Source organism: Esox lucius, chromosome 1 (assembly GCF_011004845.1).
Source record: "Esox lucius isolate fEsoLuc1 chromosome 1, fEsoLuc1.pri, whole genome shotgun sequence".
Lineage (NCBI taxonomy): Eukaryota > Metazoa > Chordata > Actinopteri > Esociformes > Esocidae > Esox > Esox lucius.
The window spans coordinates 37,115,170-37,137,211 of record NC_047569.1 but is presented as its reverse complement, the minus strand read 5'-3'; the positions used below and the strand labels follow the sequence as shown (position 1 = coordinate 37,137,211).

Genomic DNA, 22,042 nt, shown 5'->3' with positions numbered 1-22,042 from the left:
ACAGTGCAAATCAGTAGCACAGTCCTGGGTCATGGAGGCACAGTGCCATGCGAGTGGCTGTACTTACAGACGCATAGTAATTCTCATAGATGTAACTGCTTCCACTGGTGTAAAACTGGCATCTCCCCGCTTTCAGGGGACGGATGTCCTGGTGGGACAAACAGACGGACAGAGAGGTTTGTTTTTATCTCAATGTGTTCAGTTGGTATATTTTAAATACAGCTAAAATGGCCTCATCCGATCCCATCGTTGGTGGTAACCCTGGATTGTGGATGTTGTGTACTGGGCATTGAGAGGCTTTGAACTATGACAGTGTCGTGCATAAAATAATGCCACCACCAGATTACTGCTACATTCATACTAAGCCAGAGTTAATACTTTACGGTAAAGATCCATGAGTCCTTTGCCAAAAATAAAGGTATCGATTTTGTTGCCGCGATTCCCTTCACATAGTGTTCATAGGAAAAAATGACTGCATATAATTCACAGCATGTGCAAAGGGGAGGTATTTAGGCTTGAACTAAATGGGATAAAATGCTGATGGCTTCCGAGGGTCAAACCCTGATTGGAATCAAAAACCCGGAAATGTTTTAGCTATGTAGTCAACCGCATAACATCACACACAGGATGAGGAGTTTGCTTAAAGATCAAGACATTGTGAAATGTCTACCCAGTGGAGTCCAGTGTCTCTGCACCCAAATACCCATCTGTCTGCTTTGACTTTATTCATGTATGATTACATTTAATAGAGCAATACAATTGTACCAAAATAATGTTTATATTAAAAAACATGTTATATTTCACTCTCCTTTTATTTCAATGTTTTAATGAGGTGGTTATCTAAGAAACTGAAACAGTTTTCCAGATAGGGCCTACGGGTTCCCTGTATGTCTACATTCTCCTGAAAATGTTGAAATGCCTTTATTGTAGAGAAGACTGGGGATGGGTGTCACACTTGATTAATTCAAAACTTCATTTATTCCAAAAAAGCATTTATGGTAAAAAAAAAAAAAACAACAACCTAATGTTTATCCCCAGGTCAAATCTGCTAGCAAAAGCAAGCCATCTAAAGGGCCATGGATGTTTATGCCTGTTTGGACCTGTTTCCAAATGGTTCACATGTCACAATGGTGAGGTCAGACCAAATGAACTTGCACAGGTTGGTATACAGTTGACTCACATAGCCACTGACCACCCTTAGGTTTTGGGTCCAGTCTTTGTCCTAAATGTTTAACTTGGACCCCCAGGAAGAGTATGCATTTTAAAATTAACAAAAACCAAAAATTAAAAGTACTGCTCGGTGAAACCTGTGAAACATAGACATTTTGTTAATGACAGGATAGTACATATTTTAAGTGTATTTGCCAAGTTTAGCTTATTGGGCACATTGTTACAGCCCAAGCACGCCACTAATTAAGATACCACATGGCTTAACCACTATCTCCTGTGACAGCCAAACTCTGTGACCACTAACCCCTGTGACAACCAACCTTTGTGACCCCTAACCCCTGTGACAACCAACCTCTGTGACAACCAATAATTTTTTTAACCATTATTGTGAGTATTGTATTCATGTGTGATTGGATTGATTAATCTTAAGATCACAAAAATCGTATGTGAAATTTCATTTGGGTTAACGCTTTGAAATTGGAGGTGCAGACATTCTCTCACCCAAAGGTTTCCTTACATCCATACTCAACCACAGGGAGTGAAGCTCAATCCACAATGCTGTTAATATAACAGGGTGGGTCAGTCTCCAACCGTACAAGTTGAAACACTCATCCATGAATGCTCTAACAAGCTCTAACTTTCACAAACACACTTGAGTCTCAGCCCCAAGGTTTTATGCTGCTACATTATTGTGCTGGGGGAGTAGAGTCAGTTCTCCTTTTTCATTGTAAATCCTTGTTAATCTAAGGAATGCTCTCTCTAAATGTTCCTGTCTCCTGCTCCGTCTAAATTTAGGAGGACATGAGGACCACACCTCAGGAGTACCAGGCTCTAAAGACTTGTAGCTGTCTCTGTGTAAAGTCCTTCTGGTTGTGCTGCAGAACAAGACGATACATGATGATTCCAGCTGCCAGTGGACTGACCAATCCTCCCCCCTGGATTATCCCTAACCTTGTCCATCTGGTCATGCTTATGACCTGAATTGTTTTATGGACTCTAGACACACACCACATGCATTTATTAATTACTAAAATTTGTATTCTTAAAATGTTCACCTGGCACAGCCAGAAGAGGACTGGTCACTATCCTTAAATAAAATATTATTATTTTTGTGCATGATCAGTCATGTTTTCAAAATCAATGCCAGAATTCCACAATTTCTGCCAGGGTATGCAAACTTATGAGCACAACTGTATAAGCTCATTATTAGATAGTTAATGGAGGATTTATAACTTCCCTATAAAAAATTAAATAGATTTTTCCACAGATTTGGTTGAACACCATTCAATCTCATGGCTGGTCCCAGCTCAGAGGTAACCTTGTCATGTAAAACATATCTCACTATAAGCAACTTTGAGTCTGTATTTGAAGATATCTCTTTTCATCCATTTAGTTACCCTTTGCAGTTCTGATAAGCCATTGCTTGTGTTTAATTACAGAATGCCATTGAGGAATGGGTTGGAACAGTGAGCAGTGTGCCACTCCATGTTGCTCACTGTGTCTCATACGCTGAACTTGACCACCACACTCCCCGTTTCCACACCTTGTGTGCACAGAGGGCATCACAGGCTGGAATGACAGCTGGGGCACTGGCTCACATCGTAAGGATTTACTATCTAAAGGTATGGTCATCTGTAGCCCATATTCTTAGACGTTTTTATTGTAATCCACAGTGAACTTAAAAGGTCAGTTCGCTGGACACAAACTTAATCTGTTTTCCAGAAACCTGTTCACCAGAAACACTGTGCTCAAACTTAATTTTACACTAAGTAGATTTTGCTTATACCCAAAGGACCAAGTACAGTTGGTTAAATGTCTGTGATGTGCAAATGTAAATGTCTTGTTTATTTATTCCAGCTGTAGGATTCAGATGAACAATATGTGGGAGATGAGGTCTCCCAACCCCACTGTTACCAGTGAAAACCAATCAAGTCCCATCCATTTCAACTCGCCGTTGTCACGTTTTAGAAAGGGAGACGGAAGCAGGCGCAGAATGTCAGTGTTTTTGCTTTTTAATAAACAAAAACAAAGAGAGCAAAGCGGAGTGCCGGGCACTACAAGACGTTCAGGAGTTCCAGGTGTACAGAAAACATGACACGCACACAAGCGCAATGACCAAACAGGGACAGGGACAAAATGGCTGAACTAAATACACAGACTAATGAGGAGAACAGAAGCAGGTGGGGGCTAAACACAGGTGAAAGGAACTGAAACAAGAACAAGAAAGACCATACAAGGACAAGACAAGTCAAGGACAAACAGAAAACACGAAGTGGAACGGTCCCCTCAGGCTGGGACCGTTACAGTCGTTGTTGTTACCAACATCTTAAGTCTTGCTGAGGAATTAATTGTTTTGTTTGGGATGATCTGTGCCTTACATTTGAGCTACCCAAAGGACCCACGCTACATTCTGTGTTAATCCAAAAACATATGTTTGGTTTAGATGGCTGTAAACTGAAGGCACGGCTCCAGAACTTGAAGAATGATCTATTGATACAAGTGTGATGCTGTGAGAAGACTGCTGTGTGTAGCAAACCACACACACTCACACTCAATAACACACACTCATACTCTCACACAAACACAGACACTCAAGAACTCAAACACACTTAGCTCTAACTCAAATACAGATTTCCGTACCTTTACTATTTCATACTGTCCCATCTCTTGTAATAAACACAGCCAGTCCAAAGAAATGTAGTGCTATACTCAGTGCAGCATAACTGTTGTTTTGCATGGGGTTGTTTTGCCCTACATTGGAAGCGTGATAGAGCCTTTGAATGTTTTGTTGATTTTAGATGGTAGTAAGCTGAGATCACTAGAGTACTGAGATTTTGGCCCAAAGAATCTGTTCAGCAAGGTCTGTGGACTTACCTCTAAAGATTGTAATATCTTTAGAGTTTCAATTTCATCTGCAGTAGAAGGCATGTTCCTCACGAAGTCATCCAGATTCAATGATGGATTCAGAAATGACAGATTTCACAATGACTGCAACCATGAAATAAATAAATTGTGAAATATGAAATAGTGAAATAAATTGTTAAATGTAGAAATACACATTTAAATGTTACATGTTTTTTATTCATTCTCTTATTTATCATTTAAATGGTATATTTCCCTTTATATAAAATTATTTCATGGTGCATATAAAGTACCTAATGTGGAATCTGAGCATTAACAATTACAATGTGAATGTACGTTTCATTGTTGGTGAATGTGCCTAGATAATGAGAACAACAGAAACCTCTGTAAGTCTACTAACCCCAGGAATGTTTTATATTGACCATTTGGCATGAGGGTTACTGTCTTGGAAACCTGATCTAGAGATTGAGGTTGTGTAAGGAAGACCAGGTACCTTAACCTCATGAACAAGACTTTCTAAAGCTGCAATAAATCATCTAATTTCTCTCTCCCTTGACAAACGGGTATGCGATAATTATTACAACCACTATACGAAACGGCCGATTTCTAGCACTAATATTCCTCCGTATTTGAGTTTTGGCCATCGTGAGCAGACTGAGGTGTGTGAGGTTGAGAGGAAGGTGCTGGGAAAATAGAAACAAGTCCTTTGAGTCAAAAAGCTCAAGTCAAAGTCAAGTGTTTTCTCTTTTTACCAAGCCAAATCCCAATTCACAAAAAAGTTACTTGAGTCCAAGTCATATGACTCGAGTCCACATCTCTGGTATATACACAACACACACACATACAGTATATACTCAACACACACATACAGTAAATACTCAACACACACATACAGTAAATACTCAACACACACATACAGTATATACTCAACACACATATACAGTATTTACTCAACACACATATACAGTATATACTCAACACACACACACACAGTACATACTCAACACACACATACAGCATATATACACACACACCACACTCAGTGCATGCACTCATACAAAGTACTCCCTCACTCAGTAAAAAACATTAATCTCTGGTCACTATATGACATTTTCATGTGTAAATGTGTATTTTAAGGTTATTTTAATTTTCTTTTCAAACCTGCATCTGAGAAGTAAAAACCATCTTGTTATTCTCAAAAGTGCAATAAAATTGATTTTTCTTGCTGAACTTTTCTGATTCTGAACTTCTGCTTTTCGAGTGTATTTAATTTAGTTCTTTCTGTATACTGAATTAATTCTAATTGATCAAATTGAGGTAATACGTATCTTCAAAAATAAGCAGTTTTAGTTTTTAAGTAACTACCTCATGAAGCTGGTTGAGAGAATGCCAAGAGTGTGCAAAGCTCTCATCAAGGCAAAGGGTGGATACTTTGAAGAATCTAAAATCTAAATGTAACTTTTTATGTTTGTTAAAAATGTTTTTGTTACTACATAATTCCATATGCATCATTTCATAGTTGTGAGCCTTTCACTGTAATTCTGCAATGTGGAAAAGAGTAAAAATAAAGAAATATACATACCCTTGAGTGAGTATGTATGGCAAATTAGTCATATTCACAAGGATTTGTCTTATTTTCAGACTCATGCTAACATTGAGATGCAAAGTCTGTCTCAAAGTCTGTCTCAAAGCCTGTCTCAAAGTCTGTCTCAAAGTCTGTCTCAAAGTCTGTCTCAAAGCCTGTCTCAAAGCCTGTCTCAAAGTCTGTCTCAAAGCCTGTCTCAAATACCATCTAATTTGTTGAAAAACCGTGAATGGGGCAGTAACGTGACTCACCATGTTGAAAACTATGAAGACACCATCCACCATCAGACACAGGAAGGAGGTAATTATCCCAAAGCTGAGGAAAACAATGGCTGCCACAAGCTGGAGAGAAAAACGACAAAGGCACCATTAGAAAAGACAGACACAGACAAGACTGAGCAAATGTATGGAGGTCTAATCTTGGTGTACCAAACTAAGCAAACAATAAAATGCACATCCTCTAAAGATTATTTTACAATTATAATTGGTAAAAACAGTATAGCTATACTGTAAGAATACCAAGTATATAAGTAATAATAATAATAATGCATACATACAATTTATTTAGTGGTTTTTAAAGACCCAAAGATGCTTTACAATACATACATAACAAACAACTACAGATAACAAATACAGAGACAAACGGTAGCTAACAACACAAAAACAAAAGGGGGGGGTCAAACAACCTAGGGCTGGGGCTAGGGAGAGGCTTGTTTGAACATATGAGACTTGAGGTGGTGGATGAAGATGCAAAAGATTTGGAGTCACGGAAGAATTGTGGATTGGTTGGGCAAACTCCCATGAACCCTCCAACACCCCGTAGAGGGTATAGAGCTGGTCCAGTGTTCCACGGCCCGGACGAAAACCACACTGTTCCTCCTGAATCCGAGGTTCTACTATCGGCCGTATTCTCCTCTCCAGAACCCTGGCATAGACTTTCCCGGGGAGGCTGAGAAGTGTGATCCCCCTATAGTTGGAACACACCCTCCGGTCCACCTTCTTAAAAAGAGGGACCACCACCCCGGTCTGCCATCCCAGAGGCACTGTCCCCGACCGCCACGCGATGTTGCACAGGCGTGTCAACCAAGACAGCCCCACAACATCCAGAGACTTGAGGTACTCAGGGCGGATCTCATCCACCCCCGGTGCCTTGCCACCGAGGAGTTTCTTGACCACCTCTGTGACTTCAGCCCGGGTGATGGACGAGTCCACCACTGAGCCCTCATCCTCTGCTTCCTCAATGGAAGACATGTCAGCGGGATTGAGGAGATCCTCGAAGTACTCCTTCCACCGCCCGACGACATCCTCAGTTGAGGTCAACAGCTGCCCACCTCTACTGTAAACAGCGTTGGTAGGGCACTGTTTCCCTCTCCTGAGGCGCCGGATGGTTTGCCAGAATCTCTTCGAGGCCAGCCGATAGTCCTTCTCCATGGCCTCACCGAACTCCTCCCAGGCCCGAGTTTTTGCCTCCACAACCACCCGGGCTGCAGCCCGCTTGGCCTGTCGGTACCCGTCAGCTGCCTCAGGAGTCCCACAAGCCAACCAGGCCTGATAGGACTCCTTCTTCAGCTTGACGGCATCCCTTACTTCCGGTGTCCACCACCGGGTTCGGGGATTGCCGCCTCGACAGGCACCGGAGACCTTACGGCCACAGCTCCGAGCGGCCGCTTCGACAATGGCGGTGGAGAACATGGTCCACTCGGACTCAATATCTCCAACCTCCCTCGGGATCCAGTCGAAGCTCTGCCGGAGGTGGGAGTTAAAGATCTCTCTGACAGGAGACTCGGCCAGACGTTCCCAGCAGACCCTTACAGTACGCTTGGGCCTGCCGAGTCTGTCCAGCTTCCTCCCCCACCATCGGATCCAACTCACCACCAGGTGGTGATCAGTTGACAGCTCCGCCCCTCTCTTCACCCGAGTGTCCAAGACATACGGCCGCAGGTCAGATGAGACGACAACAAAGTCGATCATCGACCTGCGGCCTAGGGTGTCCTGGTGCCACGTGCACTGATGGACACCCTTATGCTTGAACATGGTGTTCGTTATGGACAAACTGTGACTAGCACAGAAGTCCAATAACTGAACACCACTCGGGTTCAGATCAGGGGGGCCGTTCCTCCCAATCACGCCCCTCCAGGTGTCACTGTCGTTGCCCACGTGGGCGTTGAAGTCCCCCAGTAGAACAATAGAGTCCCCAGTCGGAGCACTTTCCAGCACCCCTCCCAGAGACTCCAAGAAGGTCGGGTACTCTGCACTGCGGTTCGGCCCGTAGGCACAAACAACAGTGAGAGACCTATCCCCGACCCGTAGGCGCAGGGAAACGACCCTCTCGTTCACCGGGGTAAATTCCAACACATGGCGGCAGAGCTGGGGAGCTATGAGCAAACCCACACCAGCCCGCCGCCTCTCACCATGGGCAACTCCAGAGTGGTGAAGAGTCCATCCTCTCTCAAGGAGTGTGGTTCCAGAGCCCAAGCCGTGCGTAGAGGTGATCCCGACTACCTCTAATCGGAACCTCTCAACCTCACGCACTAACTCAGGCTCCTTCCCCGCCAGCGAGGTGACATTCCACGTCCCTAGAGCCAGTTTCTGTGTCCAGAGATCGGGTTGTCTAGGCCCCTGCCTTCGACTGCCGCCCGATCCTCTTTGCACCAGCCCCTTATGGTCCCTCCTGTGGGTGGTGAGCCCACGGGAGGGCGGCCCCACGTCACCCGTTCGGGCTGAGCCCGGCCGGGCCCCATGGGGGAAGGCCCGGCCACCAGGCGCTCGCATTCGAGCCCCAACCCCGGGCCTGGCTCCGGGGTGGGGCCCCGGCTGCGCCATACCGGGCGACGTCACGGTACTCAAAATTGTATTCTTCATTAAGGGGTTTTGAACCGCTCTTAGTCTGACCCGTCGCCTAAGACCTGTTTGCCTTGGGAGACCCTACCAGGGGCATATAGCCCCAGACAACATAGCTCCTAGGGTCACTCGGGTACTCAAACCCCTCCACCACGTTAAGGTGGCAGTGTTTTGTGGATTTGGAGAAGGCATTCGACTGTGTCCCTCGCGGCATCTTGTGGAGGGTGCTTGGGGAATATGGGGTCCTGGGTCCTTTGCTAAGGGCTGTCAGGTCCCTATACAACCGAAGCAGGAGCTTGGTCCGCATTGCCGGCAGTAAGTCAGACTTGTTCCCAGTGCATGTTGGACTCCGGCAGGGCTGCCCTTTGTCACCGGTTCTGTTTGTAATTTTTATGGACAGAATTTCTAGGCGCAGCCAGGGGCCGGAGGGTGTCAGGTTTGGGGACCACACGATTTCGTCTCTGCTCTTTGCAGATGATGTTGTCGTGTTGGCCCCTTCTAACCAGGACCTTCAGCATGCACTGGGACGGTTTGCAGCCGAGTGTGAAGCGGTGGGGATGAAAATCAGTACCTCCAAATCCGAGGCCATGGTCCTCAGTCGGAAAAGGGTGGCTTGCCCACTTCAGGTTGGTGGAGAGTGCCTGCCTCAAGTGGAGGAGTTTAAGTATCTAGGGGTCTTGTTCACGAGTGAGGGAAGGATGGAACGGGAGATTGACAGACGGATCGGTGCAGCTTCTGCAGTAATGCAGTCGATGTATCGGTCTGTCGTGGTGAAGAAAGAGCTGAGCCGCAAGGCGAAGCTCTCGATTTACCAGTCAATCTACGTTCCTACTCTCACCTATGGTCATGAGCTTTGGGTCATGACCGAAAGGACAAGATCCCGGATACAGGCGGCCGAAATGAGTTTTCTCCGCAGGGTGGCTGGGCGATCCCTTAGAGATAGGGTGAGAAGCTTGGTCACCCGGGAGGAGCTCAGAGTAGAGCCGTTGCTCCTCCACATCGAGAGGGGTCAGCTGAGGTGGCTTGGGCATCTTTTTCGGATGCCTCCGGAACGCCTTCCTGGGAAGGTGTTCCGGTCCCATCCCACCGGGAGGAGACCCCGGGGAAGACCTAGGACACGCTGGAGGGACTATGTCTCCCGGCTGGCCTGGGAACGCCTCGGTGTCCCCCCGGAAGAGCTAGAGGAAGTGTCTGGGGAGAGGGAAGTCTGGGCATCCCTGCTTAGACTGCTGCCCCCGCGACCCGGCCCCGGATAAGCGGAAGAAGATGGATGGATGGAATGGAAGAATTGTGGAAGTGCATTCCAAAGTCTTGGAGCAGCCCGTGAGAAAGCCCTGCCTCCAAAGCTCCTTTGGATTGAGGGACGATTAGAGTGAGCGTTTGGGCAGCTTGGGGACTTTGGGACCCTGCGGGCAGCCCCAGCATAGTTGTGGTGAGTACGGGCAGAGAACAACTTATTGCACCTGCTGTACATTGCTTTTGTGTCTCTGCCCTTAAAACCAGGTCAGGCTGCGCAGTCGTAAGGGAATACCGACCGGAGAAAAGTCGCTATGAGATCAGCTAGGACGTCCTGCACGATGACCAAAGGACAATGTCTGGCACAATCACAGACCCAACGACTATGCAGAGGTCCTTATGAGCAGAGATAACATAAGACATCAAGGTCCTTCTAAATTATCCTGGTCAAGTCTTGGACAGCCCATTAACATGTCATTAATCATTTCAGTTTGCTCTTAATCGTAAGACACCAAGCCTATAGGATGTCGGTCAGTATTACACTATATATATTACACTATATATATTACACTATATATATTACACTATATATATATTACACTATATATATTACACTATATATATATTACACTATATATATTACACTATATATTTACAACCCTGTTTCCAAGAAAGTTGAGACATTTTGTAAAAGATTACATGCCCATTTTGAATTTGACGCCAGCAACACGTTTCCAAAAAGGTCGGACAGGGGCTTGTTGACCACTGTGTTGCATCAACTCTTCTTTTAACAATACTGTGTAAATGTTTGGGAACTGAGGAGACCGGTTGCTATATTTGTTAAAGTGTAATGTTGTCCCATTCTTGTTTGATATAGGATTTCTGCTGCTCAATATTTCGAGGTCAATTTTGACATATTTTACATTTCATAATGCACCAAATGTTTTCAGTGGGTGACTGGCCTGGACTGTAGGCAGGCGCGTTTAGCACCCAGACTCTTTTACTACAGAGCCATGCTATTGTAACACATACAAAATGAGGTTTGGCTTTGTCTTGCTGAAAAAAACAACAAGACAAAGATGTAGTTGCTCCAAAACCTGTATGTAATGTTCAGCATTAATGGTGCCTTTACAGATGTACAAGTCACCAATGCCATGTGCACTAATGCACCCCCATTCCATCACGGATGCTGGCTTTTGAACTGTATGCTGATAACAAGCCATATAAGCCATATGGTCCCTCTCCTCTTCAGCCTGGAGGGCTGTCTGTGAACACAGTGAAGTACAGTGTTCACAGACAATGGTTTTCGGATGGGTTCCTGAGCCCAAGCAGTGATGTCCACTACAGAATCGTGTCTGTTTGAGGGCCCCAAGATCACAGCCATCCAATATTGGTTTTCAGCATTTCTCTGGATTCTCTGAATCTTTTAATTATATTATGTACTGTAGATGATGAGGTCCCCAAACTCATTACAATTTTACTTTGAGAAATGTTTTTCTTAGATTGTTGCACTATTTGCCTGCACAGTCTTCTACAGAGTGGTGTCTGAAGGACAAGACCTCCCCATCTTTACGTCTGAAGGACTCATCCTCCACAGGATGCTCGTTTTATTCTAAATCATGTTACTGACCTGTTGCCAATTTACCTGATTTGTTGTGAGGTGTTCCACCTGTGAGGTTCTGTTTTGTTCTCTTTGAATATTGCATGTTATGGTTGTCATGTTGCATCAAGCCTTTTTTGAAAATAAATACTAATTGGTTCCACAACCTCTGCGCCTGTGTTCTGCTACCTCCTCAGATCGTGACACATTGACTTTCAGCAATCAACGACTACAGTTTATTGAGGTTTGTAATGGCAGTTCAAAAATATCTTTATGATGGATTATAGTTTCTAGTGGTGTGTTTGGTGTTAAAAATGGTATGCGCAAAAGAGTATCTAATTTCTAAAATAAAATATGGTAAGGGATTTTTTACATTTTGATTGAACTGGTCCAAATTCATCCTGAACTTTACTCTCTTTATGGACAGTAACATTATACAGAACATTATTTAAAAAAAATCATATTTGGTCAATGGCCGTTCCACTTGTCATATCAAAGCAAACAGCTGTCAAAGCAAACCTCAATTTGGAAAACAGGAAAGTGAAATGAAAAGAAAGAGGCACGGGTTGATCAGCCGAAGGATTAAAAGAAAAACACTATGATGGAACACAGAGAATCAAATAGAAAATGTGAGTCATCTCATGCCATTGGTTTGTGGTAAGAATTAGGGATTAAACTGGTATGGGGCCAGTAAGGACTGAGCCAACAGCACCTATTATCAACAAACAAGCGTCAAGCAGAACTGGTTATGGGAATTCCACCTGCAACATTATATGATCACATTTGAATCAGCTAATTAATAGAAATGTTTAAGCGTTCTTCGCAATAATGCATGATGGCATTGAAATGAAAACGTTGGGACTACTTCTTGGTCTTTATTTGCCACTCTGAAAGCTAATGCAAGACAAATTGTTAGGCTACAAGGACCATGGAGATCATACGCCATTTCCAGGCTGCACAGATTTCTTAAGGGTACACAAATATTACAATATTGAGAAATAATGTTTCAGTTATATTTATTGAAGGATAACGCTTATGGCACCAGGTCAAAGTCCTCGAAAAATAAATATTCACTTATTTTGCTTAATATCGTTGGCAACACATCCCCTCTTCAACATGGATGTATTAATTTATTTCTTTTACTTTAGTGCTGTTTTTCTCACAGATTTCTAGATATTGTGATTAATAAGGGATTTCTGGTTGTAACTATTATTACGCAGTTAAGCTCACAGGTTCCCAAGCGTGAACAAGAAGTTGCTAGCGAGACCATATTATATTACTAGCCGCCCAAACCCAGAGGGTGCTGGAAGACTGCACCATCTTCCTAATCTGCGACTAGGATTCAGTGGTGTTTAATAACTGGGCAAGATTCAACACCTGAATGGTCCTACTGTGTAGCCTGGCATTACCCTCATTTGTGTGCAATTAAAACATTATTTGGTTTGAAATTACACAATCACAACCGGGTTAAAAGGTAGACTGTCGGCTTCTTTTTGAGTGTATTCTCATACATATAGAAATTACAGAATGTTCTGTTCCCCCATTTTAGTCCACCCTTTTCCGGGTACCAGAGGCATCTGGAGCACTGGGATTAATGATAGTCCTGTGCTGCGCTAAAGTTGTTTAAAATAAGGTTGGTTCTACAAAAAACCAAAATGTTCTACAAGAAACCCAACAAGTTTCTGGATACTAAAAAGAGCTGTTCAAAGGCTTTTCCCACAGACACAGACAAAGAACCCTTTTAGAACTTTTTTTTCTGAAAGTGTACAAGGCTCATTCCACGTTGAACTTTTCTCGCCCAACAACAGACCCACCCAGGAGAGTCGCATATTTATTTTGATCATCGCTGAGCCGACGTCTCACATGGGCCCTAAAAGTTGACTGGCTTTGAAATAAGCCATATATTATGTCAGAAACTGCTAAGAGGATTCAACAAAATGTCACTCCGTATTTGCTTAACAATACAGCATATCCACACTGACTGCCAATTGGGGATGGCCCTCTGTGTAAAATAGATAGAAAGAGGAAAGAGGGAAAGAAAGATAGAGAGATTGGAGAAAGTGTGAGTGTGACAGAGATTAGTGGGAGAGAAAGAGAGAGACAAAACAATGACGAAGAGGATAAAGGAGATCTGTGGCCATTTGCATACAAAGGCAAAAAGATGGCTCTGTGCTGTGTTCTTTAAGCACTGAACTGAGGACTTCAAACTGAACCCAGAAGGGCCAATATTGAGGGGAAAAAATGGTTCTTCTGAAACCACTTGAAGCAGAACAAACAAAACCTCTATAATTCATCAATACTATGATTACTAATTGGAGATTGGCCTAAATCAGTGAGAACGTAGCCTAACATACATGTGGGTGGTCTGATAGGATTGGCCAATCAGGCCAGTGAGATGGTTCCTCTGTGATAACCACTATAGGGTCATGTTGAGTCTATGAAACTAATAGTTTAAAAAGGGACAAGTCTGTCTTGGACTGGACTAAAATTACAATAAAAACCAAATATCTTTAGAGATCAACTGAACTGACAGACAACTGAAGACCCAATCAAGTCTCTAGAGCAGAAGTGCTCTAGTGCTCTATATTTCTGCACTACATTATCCCAAAATGATAAACACACTTATGGGAACTCACACCATATAGACAAAACCCCCCACATCTCACAAAACAATAAACATACTCAAACCATATAATCCGGCATATGAATTAAAGTTTGCTTGTGCAGAAAATACACAAATCCGATCATTGCACATTTTGTGGGAGGTATTGCACTTGAAATTACAGTGTTTATGGACAGGTAAAAGGTTTGAGCCATAAAAAACTGTTAATTCTGTCTCTCCATCCTGTGTCATGTTTGTGCTACTGCATACACATTCAGAGTACTGAAAAAAGAGGGGTTAGCACAGTAGCCTCATAAAGTGGATATAAAAAGTTTACACACCCCTGTTAAAATGTCAGGTCTTTGTGATGAAGCTCTCTGTGGACCATGGCTTTTGCTCTGAGATGCAACTAAGAAAATGTCAGGAAAAAACAGCTGAACTTTATTTGTGATTAATCAGAGTCACTTTTAATGATGGCGGGTGTGTAGTGTCTTCTATTTAACATGAGTTTGAATTTGATTGGTTAATTCTGAACACAGCCACATCCCCAGTTTTAAGACACTTATGCAACCAGGTTATTGTGAGTTTCATATTTTTTATTTTTCCCAGTTAAAGATTTTAGTTTGTTTTTCAATTGGATTGTTCAAGTTATAGGTCACATTAAAGGTGGAAGGTGGAAAAAGTTCTGACATGATTTATCTTTGTCTCATTCTTTTAAATCACCAGAACCTGGGGTGTGTAGACTTTTTATATCCACTGTAAGGACACTGTGTGTATTTTCATTTCTGCAGCGTTTATTTTAAAATCCATAGAAAAACTGAATTGGCTTTAGCCCAGCTTCTCTCAATGTCATACCATATTTTAAAACATGGTCAAGTACAGTTTTAAAAATCTCAATAGAGATCATTGTTCTTTCTCTTCACCTCCCTTGTGCAACTGCACAAGTTGCTTCTTATGTTTACACCACAACATCTATTGGTTAAACCTTTTACAATTGCAATGATTCTCGATTTTTACATAAAAAACATGGGTTTCTACATGAAAACATGGTGACAACCGTGCTTTAAAAGTAAAAAGTGATGTTCCTGTGTTACCGCAGATTGCATTTATTGTAAACACTGCATGCGATTAAAACGTACATTACTCATAAGTTTTAATCACAAGATAACACTGAACTGAAAAACTCACTCACACACACACACACACACACACCAATGTACTGTATTCATGCTGTGTTTGTTGTTTCCACTGAAAACAGCCAACAGTAAATATTGCTCATTCACCGAATGCATGATGTATTTATACATTTCGAGAAACAACTGTACTTTTCACATCTCATTCTGTTTTCAACTTCTGTTTATTTTTATTCTCTCCCACTTTGTTTTTGTCTGTAATTATATTTTCCCCTGCATTGTAAGGAGCTGCAAAAACATTTATTTTGTTGCTCCTCACCTTTACATCTGTCAAACCTGTGTATGTGACCAATTAACTTTAAATGATTTGAGTTTCTGGTTTTCACACACATACGAACACACACAACCTTTCTATCCACCTGTGAGTCATTACCCTGTTTATGTGAACACATTGAAGAATCATAAAAAATGGTTCTTTAACATATTTGTTGATCTAAATTGCACATGCAATTACAAGAATGGTAAAAAAGAGAAAAATCAGCAGGTAAGGATAATAAACAGAAGACTGTTTTCTATTTTGTTCTTAATTCACAGAACTAACAGTAGTGAAATGTATATCACAGCAGAACAACAGCATCAAATGCCCATCTGGTACCGTGTTTGTGAGTCAGACATGGACTAACTTTAAACATCTACTCCTCTATGAATCCCCACACTGTGGGGATTCTAAATGATGTTACAATGCACACACATACACACACTACACTTTTTTGTCCATCTTCTGTAGCTTTTTGGTAATGAGCAATATTTCTTCATTTCCAGAAAACAGAAAACTTGGAGGAGAATCAGGGATGTTTTTGTGTACCTTGAACGGGCGCGTGCATCTTTAAATCAGGAGAATACCAAGACAGTTCTGATCACAATGTCAAAACCAGGGTCAAAGTTCATGGATCTCCCAGCAGGGCAATCACCCCAAAAAGCACCCTGAAATGCTTCAGCACAAAACGACAGAATGATCTGAGGTGGCCAGTAATGATTCCAGATCTGAATCCTGTTTAAGAGCGGGCCCAACTGCCGTGTACAGAGGTGCAGAAAGCTCATCTGTGCCTATAGAACGCTCTTGATTGCAGTTACTTTGACTAAAAGCTCTGCTGCCACATACTGAGTTCAGGGTGTCAATAATTATGTCAGTGCCACTGTTTATTGTCTGATTTAAAATAATGTATTAGGTTCTCAATGAAAGTGAAATAAATACTAACTAGGTACATTTTAGTATACTTGATCAGGCATACAACATTGTTTGTAGAACAACACACTTTAAATTAGTGGAAAATGAAAATTCTTAATAAAAAATGTGAATACTGTCTATAACAATCTTCCTAAAAAACGGAGACATACGTTGGTGACTAAACAAATGACTTCTCTTCGATAAAACTGAAGGGTGACTCCACACCAATGTTCGAAGACAGCCTACACAGAAGTCTTAAGAAATGACAATCCACTACTGACCTACAGAAATATCCACACCCGACTGGATCAACTTCCAGAGAGATCTATCAGACCTATAGCAACAAAGATTACAGCCAACTGATCAAACTGCAAACCGTCAATATGCTCGAGATTAACCCGCATAGCTGACCTCATTGCCATCATTGCCAACCCTTAAACACTTCCTGCTGGGGTGATGTTGCACAGTGTGTCATCACAGTGTGTCATCACAGTGTGTCATCACAGTGTGTCATCACAGTGTGTCATCACTGTAACCAAAACATTTCAAGATAACTTTGCCCTCTGCGGTATATTAACATGGAAAAAGTACTGTTCTATTATGTACAGCCAAACTATTTAAAAATCCTTCAATACAACCAAAAATAAACATTTACCATCATCAGAGTAAATATATTATGGCAACGTAGCCTACTATAAACATTGTTTATATAGAAAGACATTTTACAGTGTTCATTTACAAGACAAATGTTCTTGCAAAGTTTTGTGATTTCTGTTTACTTCAGGTAGGAATGAAGGAAGCCAAGTCTGCTACTTTACAGAAAGGAGAAAGAGGACTTGATTTCCTTCTATACTGTTGCTGATTATAACATTGTAGCTGTGTAATCTAGTAGAAAATGCTGATCATAGGCACACAGGTTTAAAATCCACATCCCAGATTAAGCATAACTTTTGTTTAAAAAAAATTATACAGCTTCAGCTTTCCAAAAAAGTAAAAAAGGAAGGTTTTGAGTGAGGAACAGAAGGGTTAAAATTAAGAGACCACTACAAATTGAATGCTTCTGTTAATCACTCAAAACTTCCCATTTAGACTTTTTTGGAAAGGACAGAAAAAGGTGCAGTGGTCTCTTCATTTTTTCCGGAAATGCATTTACATTCTAAAAACGTCCAGTGTTTTTTTTACAGTTTTGCATGCTCAACCCTGCATTATACCCGAAAAACAAGGTATTTCTTAATATGCATACTAATATCTTCTACACTGTACTCGCACTCCAATTACTATAAGACCTCATACTTAACCTCCTGAAATTAGGTACATACAGCCAATGGCTGTAGGTAAATGGCCAGCTTTACCAATTAATTATTTGTGTGTAATGTTTGCTCCTTCAGCTAGCTAGATACTTTTTCTGAATTTATGGAAACCTGTGATAAAAAGAAAACTTACAAAATCCAATACTTTTTGTACGTTTATTTGCAAATTAATTGTGAGACTTTGTTGCCAGATCATCTCCCCTGAGGATGTATGTATCTAAAACATATCCAAGTTAATGACAGAGGTAGAGCTTCATCAGAAAATAATCAGGGATGAGAAGAATATAAGAAAAAAGAGAAGATTGAATGAGATAAGGATAGAGAAAATTTGATAAATTAGTGATAATTAGTAGCAATATATACCAGCTGTTTGCGGTTTTCCTCCAGGCAGAGTCCAAGAACACCCAGGAAGGATCCAAATGTCAACTGCAAATGTCAAATAAAACCGCCACTGTTAGAGGGATACCAGTACTGGTCTGTTACTGTGGCTAATGACGGATTGGGGGGAATTTCAAAATTAACACTTACCACCTGACCAACTCTCTCATTTTACTACATTAAAAACGGTACACTGTTTGATAATTTTTTTCAAAAACACTGACACTCAAAATGTACTATTGGCAAGTGACATTGGTTTTATGTTGAGAAAGATTTCTAAGAAACATATATTTTAAAACATATTTCTAACCCTAACCCCTAACCCCTAACCCAATTTATTTGGTAAAGCCACCTTTCACTGCGGTAACTGCTTCAAGTATTTTAGTAAGTGTGTACTAGCTTTGCAGAGAGTGTCAGTATAATGTTGGCCCAATGCTCTTGGCAGTTTTGTCGAAAGTTGTTCAGGTTTCTCGGACTATGCTCGTGGACAGCAATAATTATCGGCACAGACTCTCAACAGGATTGAGATCAGGACCTTGACTGGGTCAATAGAATTGAGATCGGGACCTTGACTGGGCCATTAGAGACATTCACCTTGTTTGATGCAGGTTCCAGTTCCTGATTTTCGATCCAACTGTGATCACTGTGTTATCCAAATACTTGGAAATGATTTAGTACCTTTTCCTAACCTATGCATTTAGAACACTTCATCACTAACTTCTGTAAAATGCTCTTTGGTCTCCATTTTCCTTCAGAATCAAAGCCTGACCAATGATCTTTCAACAGAGGAATTTTAATCCAAAAATGGTTCACAGGTGGAGGTCAATGATTTGGTTACTATAATTTCTTTCATCTGTTTAAGCTGCGGCACAGTGGTTGTATACTCATGCAAACAACATATATTTTTTTCCCCACAGAAAATCAATGTCACCTTACAATAATCATTTTAAGGGTTATTGTTCAAAAAAACTAAAACGTATATACCATTTGCAATTCAGCAAAATGACAGTATTGGTCAGGGGCCGTATGCAAAGCCGTCGCCAGAAATCCTGGCTCCCTGAAAGGATATACATCTGGGCTTCCTCACTTCTAGATGTCATAGGCATCATTACAATCAGCGGGCCACGCCAAGCCATGGGCCCCGTGAATCATACCCACCTTTCCCCGTGTTAGCTACGGCTTTGACTCAATGTACGTACATATATTGCACTCCTCCACCTATAAAAATATTTCTACACCCCTAGAAAATAAATCCTGCCCTCTGGAATTTGGTGGACGGGTTGTTCAAATGCATTTTGCAGGACTTAAAATGTATATGTAACTTTAAGACTGTGAACCATCATGACTTCCTGACCACCAGATCTGGGCAGGGCGTCTCAAGCTCTGCACACTCTTGATTTGCATTCCCTTCAGGTCTCTCCTATTGCTGCACACAACTACTCTTCTCCGACCGCCCTAACGTCATCAGGGTTGTGACATGCATTTCAATGTGCCCGGGAGACATCTCTGCTTGGATGTTGGCCCATCACCAGGCATCCTGAACACCACGGCAACGACCCTTCCCTACCTTCAGGTAATAATCAAACCCTAACACCAGCCCTCTGTTCCGCCACCGCCGGTCCCCTGGCCTTTTCCACGGGACGGCAGCTCCTGCTCAGCCCAGTGAGAACGTCTCTGTCCTGAAATTGCAATCGCGGAACCAGCTTTCCCATGAAGCCAGGACAGCAGAGTCCCTGTCCATTTTCGGAAGTAAAACCTTAAAAGTATTTATCCAGCATTGCTGACTTTTATTCATTAAATAAAATGTATTTACTACTATTGATTTGGCTGTCCCATCTATAGCTATCACTAGATGAATGCAGTATTTTAAGTCCCTCTGGATAAGAGGTACTTAATTGGCTATGTTTATTTTTTTTATGTGTTAGATCAAATACCAGTGCCAGCAATAAATGTAGCTCACACATTTTTGTAATCTAGTCTTTAGTATTGTAGCTTCAGTGTTTATTTTGTACATACTGTACTCAGGGCCGTAACTAAAGCAGAGAAAGGTGGATCAGGTACACAGGACCCAAGGCTTGACAGGGCCCACTGACGTTAATAATGTTGTCTGTCAGTGAGGGGTCCCAGGAATATATCTTTTCAGGGGGCCCAGGATTCCTGGCCGAGGCCCTGACTATGCTATATGGGCCCCTGCAATTTATGAGATTATTTTAGTCCACGACTATGCTTAATCTGTGTCTTCAAAATTGACCTATGTGGATGATATAATGTGTGCTTCTATATGTTCTGTACATGTTATCTGTTGTGGAATTACCATATCACGGAATAAAATGTACACACAAATATTTTTGCAGAACAAATAGGATTCGGATAATTATTCTGATTGTGGAAGACTATGTTAGCATGGGCAGTGCCATTGGATATTTTCAAACCTTTTTAATCTATGTTTTTTCTGTCATGTGCAATTATCTGATGACATCATGCTAGCTCATGTCTCAGGACATTTACGAGATCTCAAATGTCATGATTTAGAAGATACATTTCATTTAGCGTGCACTAAACAAGTTCCCCATCTGTCATTCATTTCTGGAAACCTGCATTCCTGGCACTGTATCTTCTTAATTCATAAGGTCTGCGTTTTCTTATTACAAAAAGGATACTAGTAAAAATGTGTGGTTGTTACAAGTCTACGTATACTTAGATTGAGTAATTTTGTACAGAATGGCAGAAGTTCGATGCGATAAGGGCACGGGCGGTGATAACTATGACGATGTACTCACAATGATTCCAGATGCGTATCCCGTGATGTTGATGCTCTCTGTGCGAGTGGTGGTGTAGACACCCAGAATGACCAGTACCATGGACAGACAGAGCATGCCCAGCACTACCCAAATCGCACTTCTCTTCCTTCTGGTCATCAATTCTGAAACCACGGATACATAATAAATGTCATTGCATAATGCCGTAGATTCATATGATTTATATGATGACAATAAAAGATTTATATGGATTTATGTGATGACAATAATAACGTTTAAGACATTTTAGGTTCAGTGTATTGTAAACTGTGAAACTGACTTACTAATCAGTGCGTTAAAAATCGATAGAAATGATCAGCTTTTGTGAGTTACGTGGATGTTGGCGTTATTTTCATTGGCAACCACAAATCAGAATACAGTGTTGATGAAGAACATTAAAGTATATCTGAAAAACGACAGTTAAACCTGTCAATACATCTCACGTTCCTTTGATTGTAATGATTAAACTACCTGGGGAATATTATCCAAATCCAATACTTTAATATTAGTACTGTAATATGGTAAAACGGTAGTTACAATTAAATGCCCACCCTAATTCGCACGTTAACAAAAGTTAGCTTCACATCAGAAAAGCACACAGGTATAGCCTACCTGCTTGACTGAGAGCGGGCTTGTCCCGACCTCGTGCGTCCTGAATGGTCCTGGCTGTCATGCTCGCCAAATTGAACTTCCACAGGAATGTATTATCCACAACATACACTTCTTGAGTGACCCGAGGCGCTTCGTCTGCTGTGCAGATTTCAGGAAAAACTCCGCACAGTCTGTGGCGCGCGGAGCTCTTCAAAGGTTTTATATGCGCACCGCGCGCAGAACAGGCAAACGTGTTCCCCATACGCACGCGTGATACTTCTCCTGAATCTACCTCTTACAGGCTACCGTTGCAAAGATGAGCGCATCATTCGTTATAAAGGATAACTAGTGTTGTAACACTCTTATATTACTATAGCTTGAGATTTTGAATAACTATTTTTTTTTAGAAGCAAATATATCGTGTCCTTCTTTGTCTTTAAGTATTAATGGTTGTGAAAATAATAATAGATAGTTACAACCGTAATAGTTGTGGTAGTGTATTAGGATTTTTTTCATAAGCTATGTTTTAATATAGCCTAGAGACATATTTTGGTGTGGTGTGTGGTTATGGCCTATTCATATAGGATAAAGAGGTATCAGAAAGAGCATAATTGCCAACTTAATTTCACAATGAACAAGGAATTTGTTCTGGCCCGTTTGCAAACAATAATGTACAAAAATGTATTTGGAAAGTAATCATAAAAAAACT

General features: G+C 41.7%; 1 protein-coding gene across 6 annotated transcripts in view; it reads right to left on the bottom strand.

Moving 5' to 3' along the window:
• Positions 1-21,546, bottom strand: part of LOC105012578 (transmembrane protein 255B) — a 38,932-nt gene extending 17,386 nt beyond the window's left edge. For 2 of the 6 annotated variants that reach the window (XM_020046155.2, XM_010873538.3), the window contains exons 1-5: positions 21,355-21,546; positions 20,725-20,867; positions 17,930-17,992; positions 5,869-5,958; positions 68-148 (exon numbers count right to left, since the gene is read on the bottom strand). In XM_020046155.2, the coding sequence (XP_019901714.1) occupies positions 68-148; positions 5,869-5,958; positions 17,930-17,992; positions 20,725-20,867; positions 21,355-21,415 (438 nt within the window). In that variant the 5' untranslated portion in view covers positions 21,416-21,546. The remainder of the gene's footprint in view (positions 1-67; positions 149-5,868; positions 5,959-17,929; positions 17,993-20,724; positions 20,868-21,354) is intronic. The other 4 variants (XM_010873528.3, XM_010873509.3, XM_010873546.3 and 1 more) reach the window with 2 other exon arrangements.
• Between the last annotated feature and the right edge of the window lie 496 nt (positions 21,547-22,042).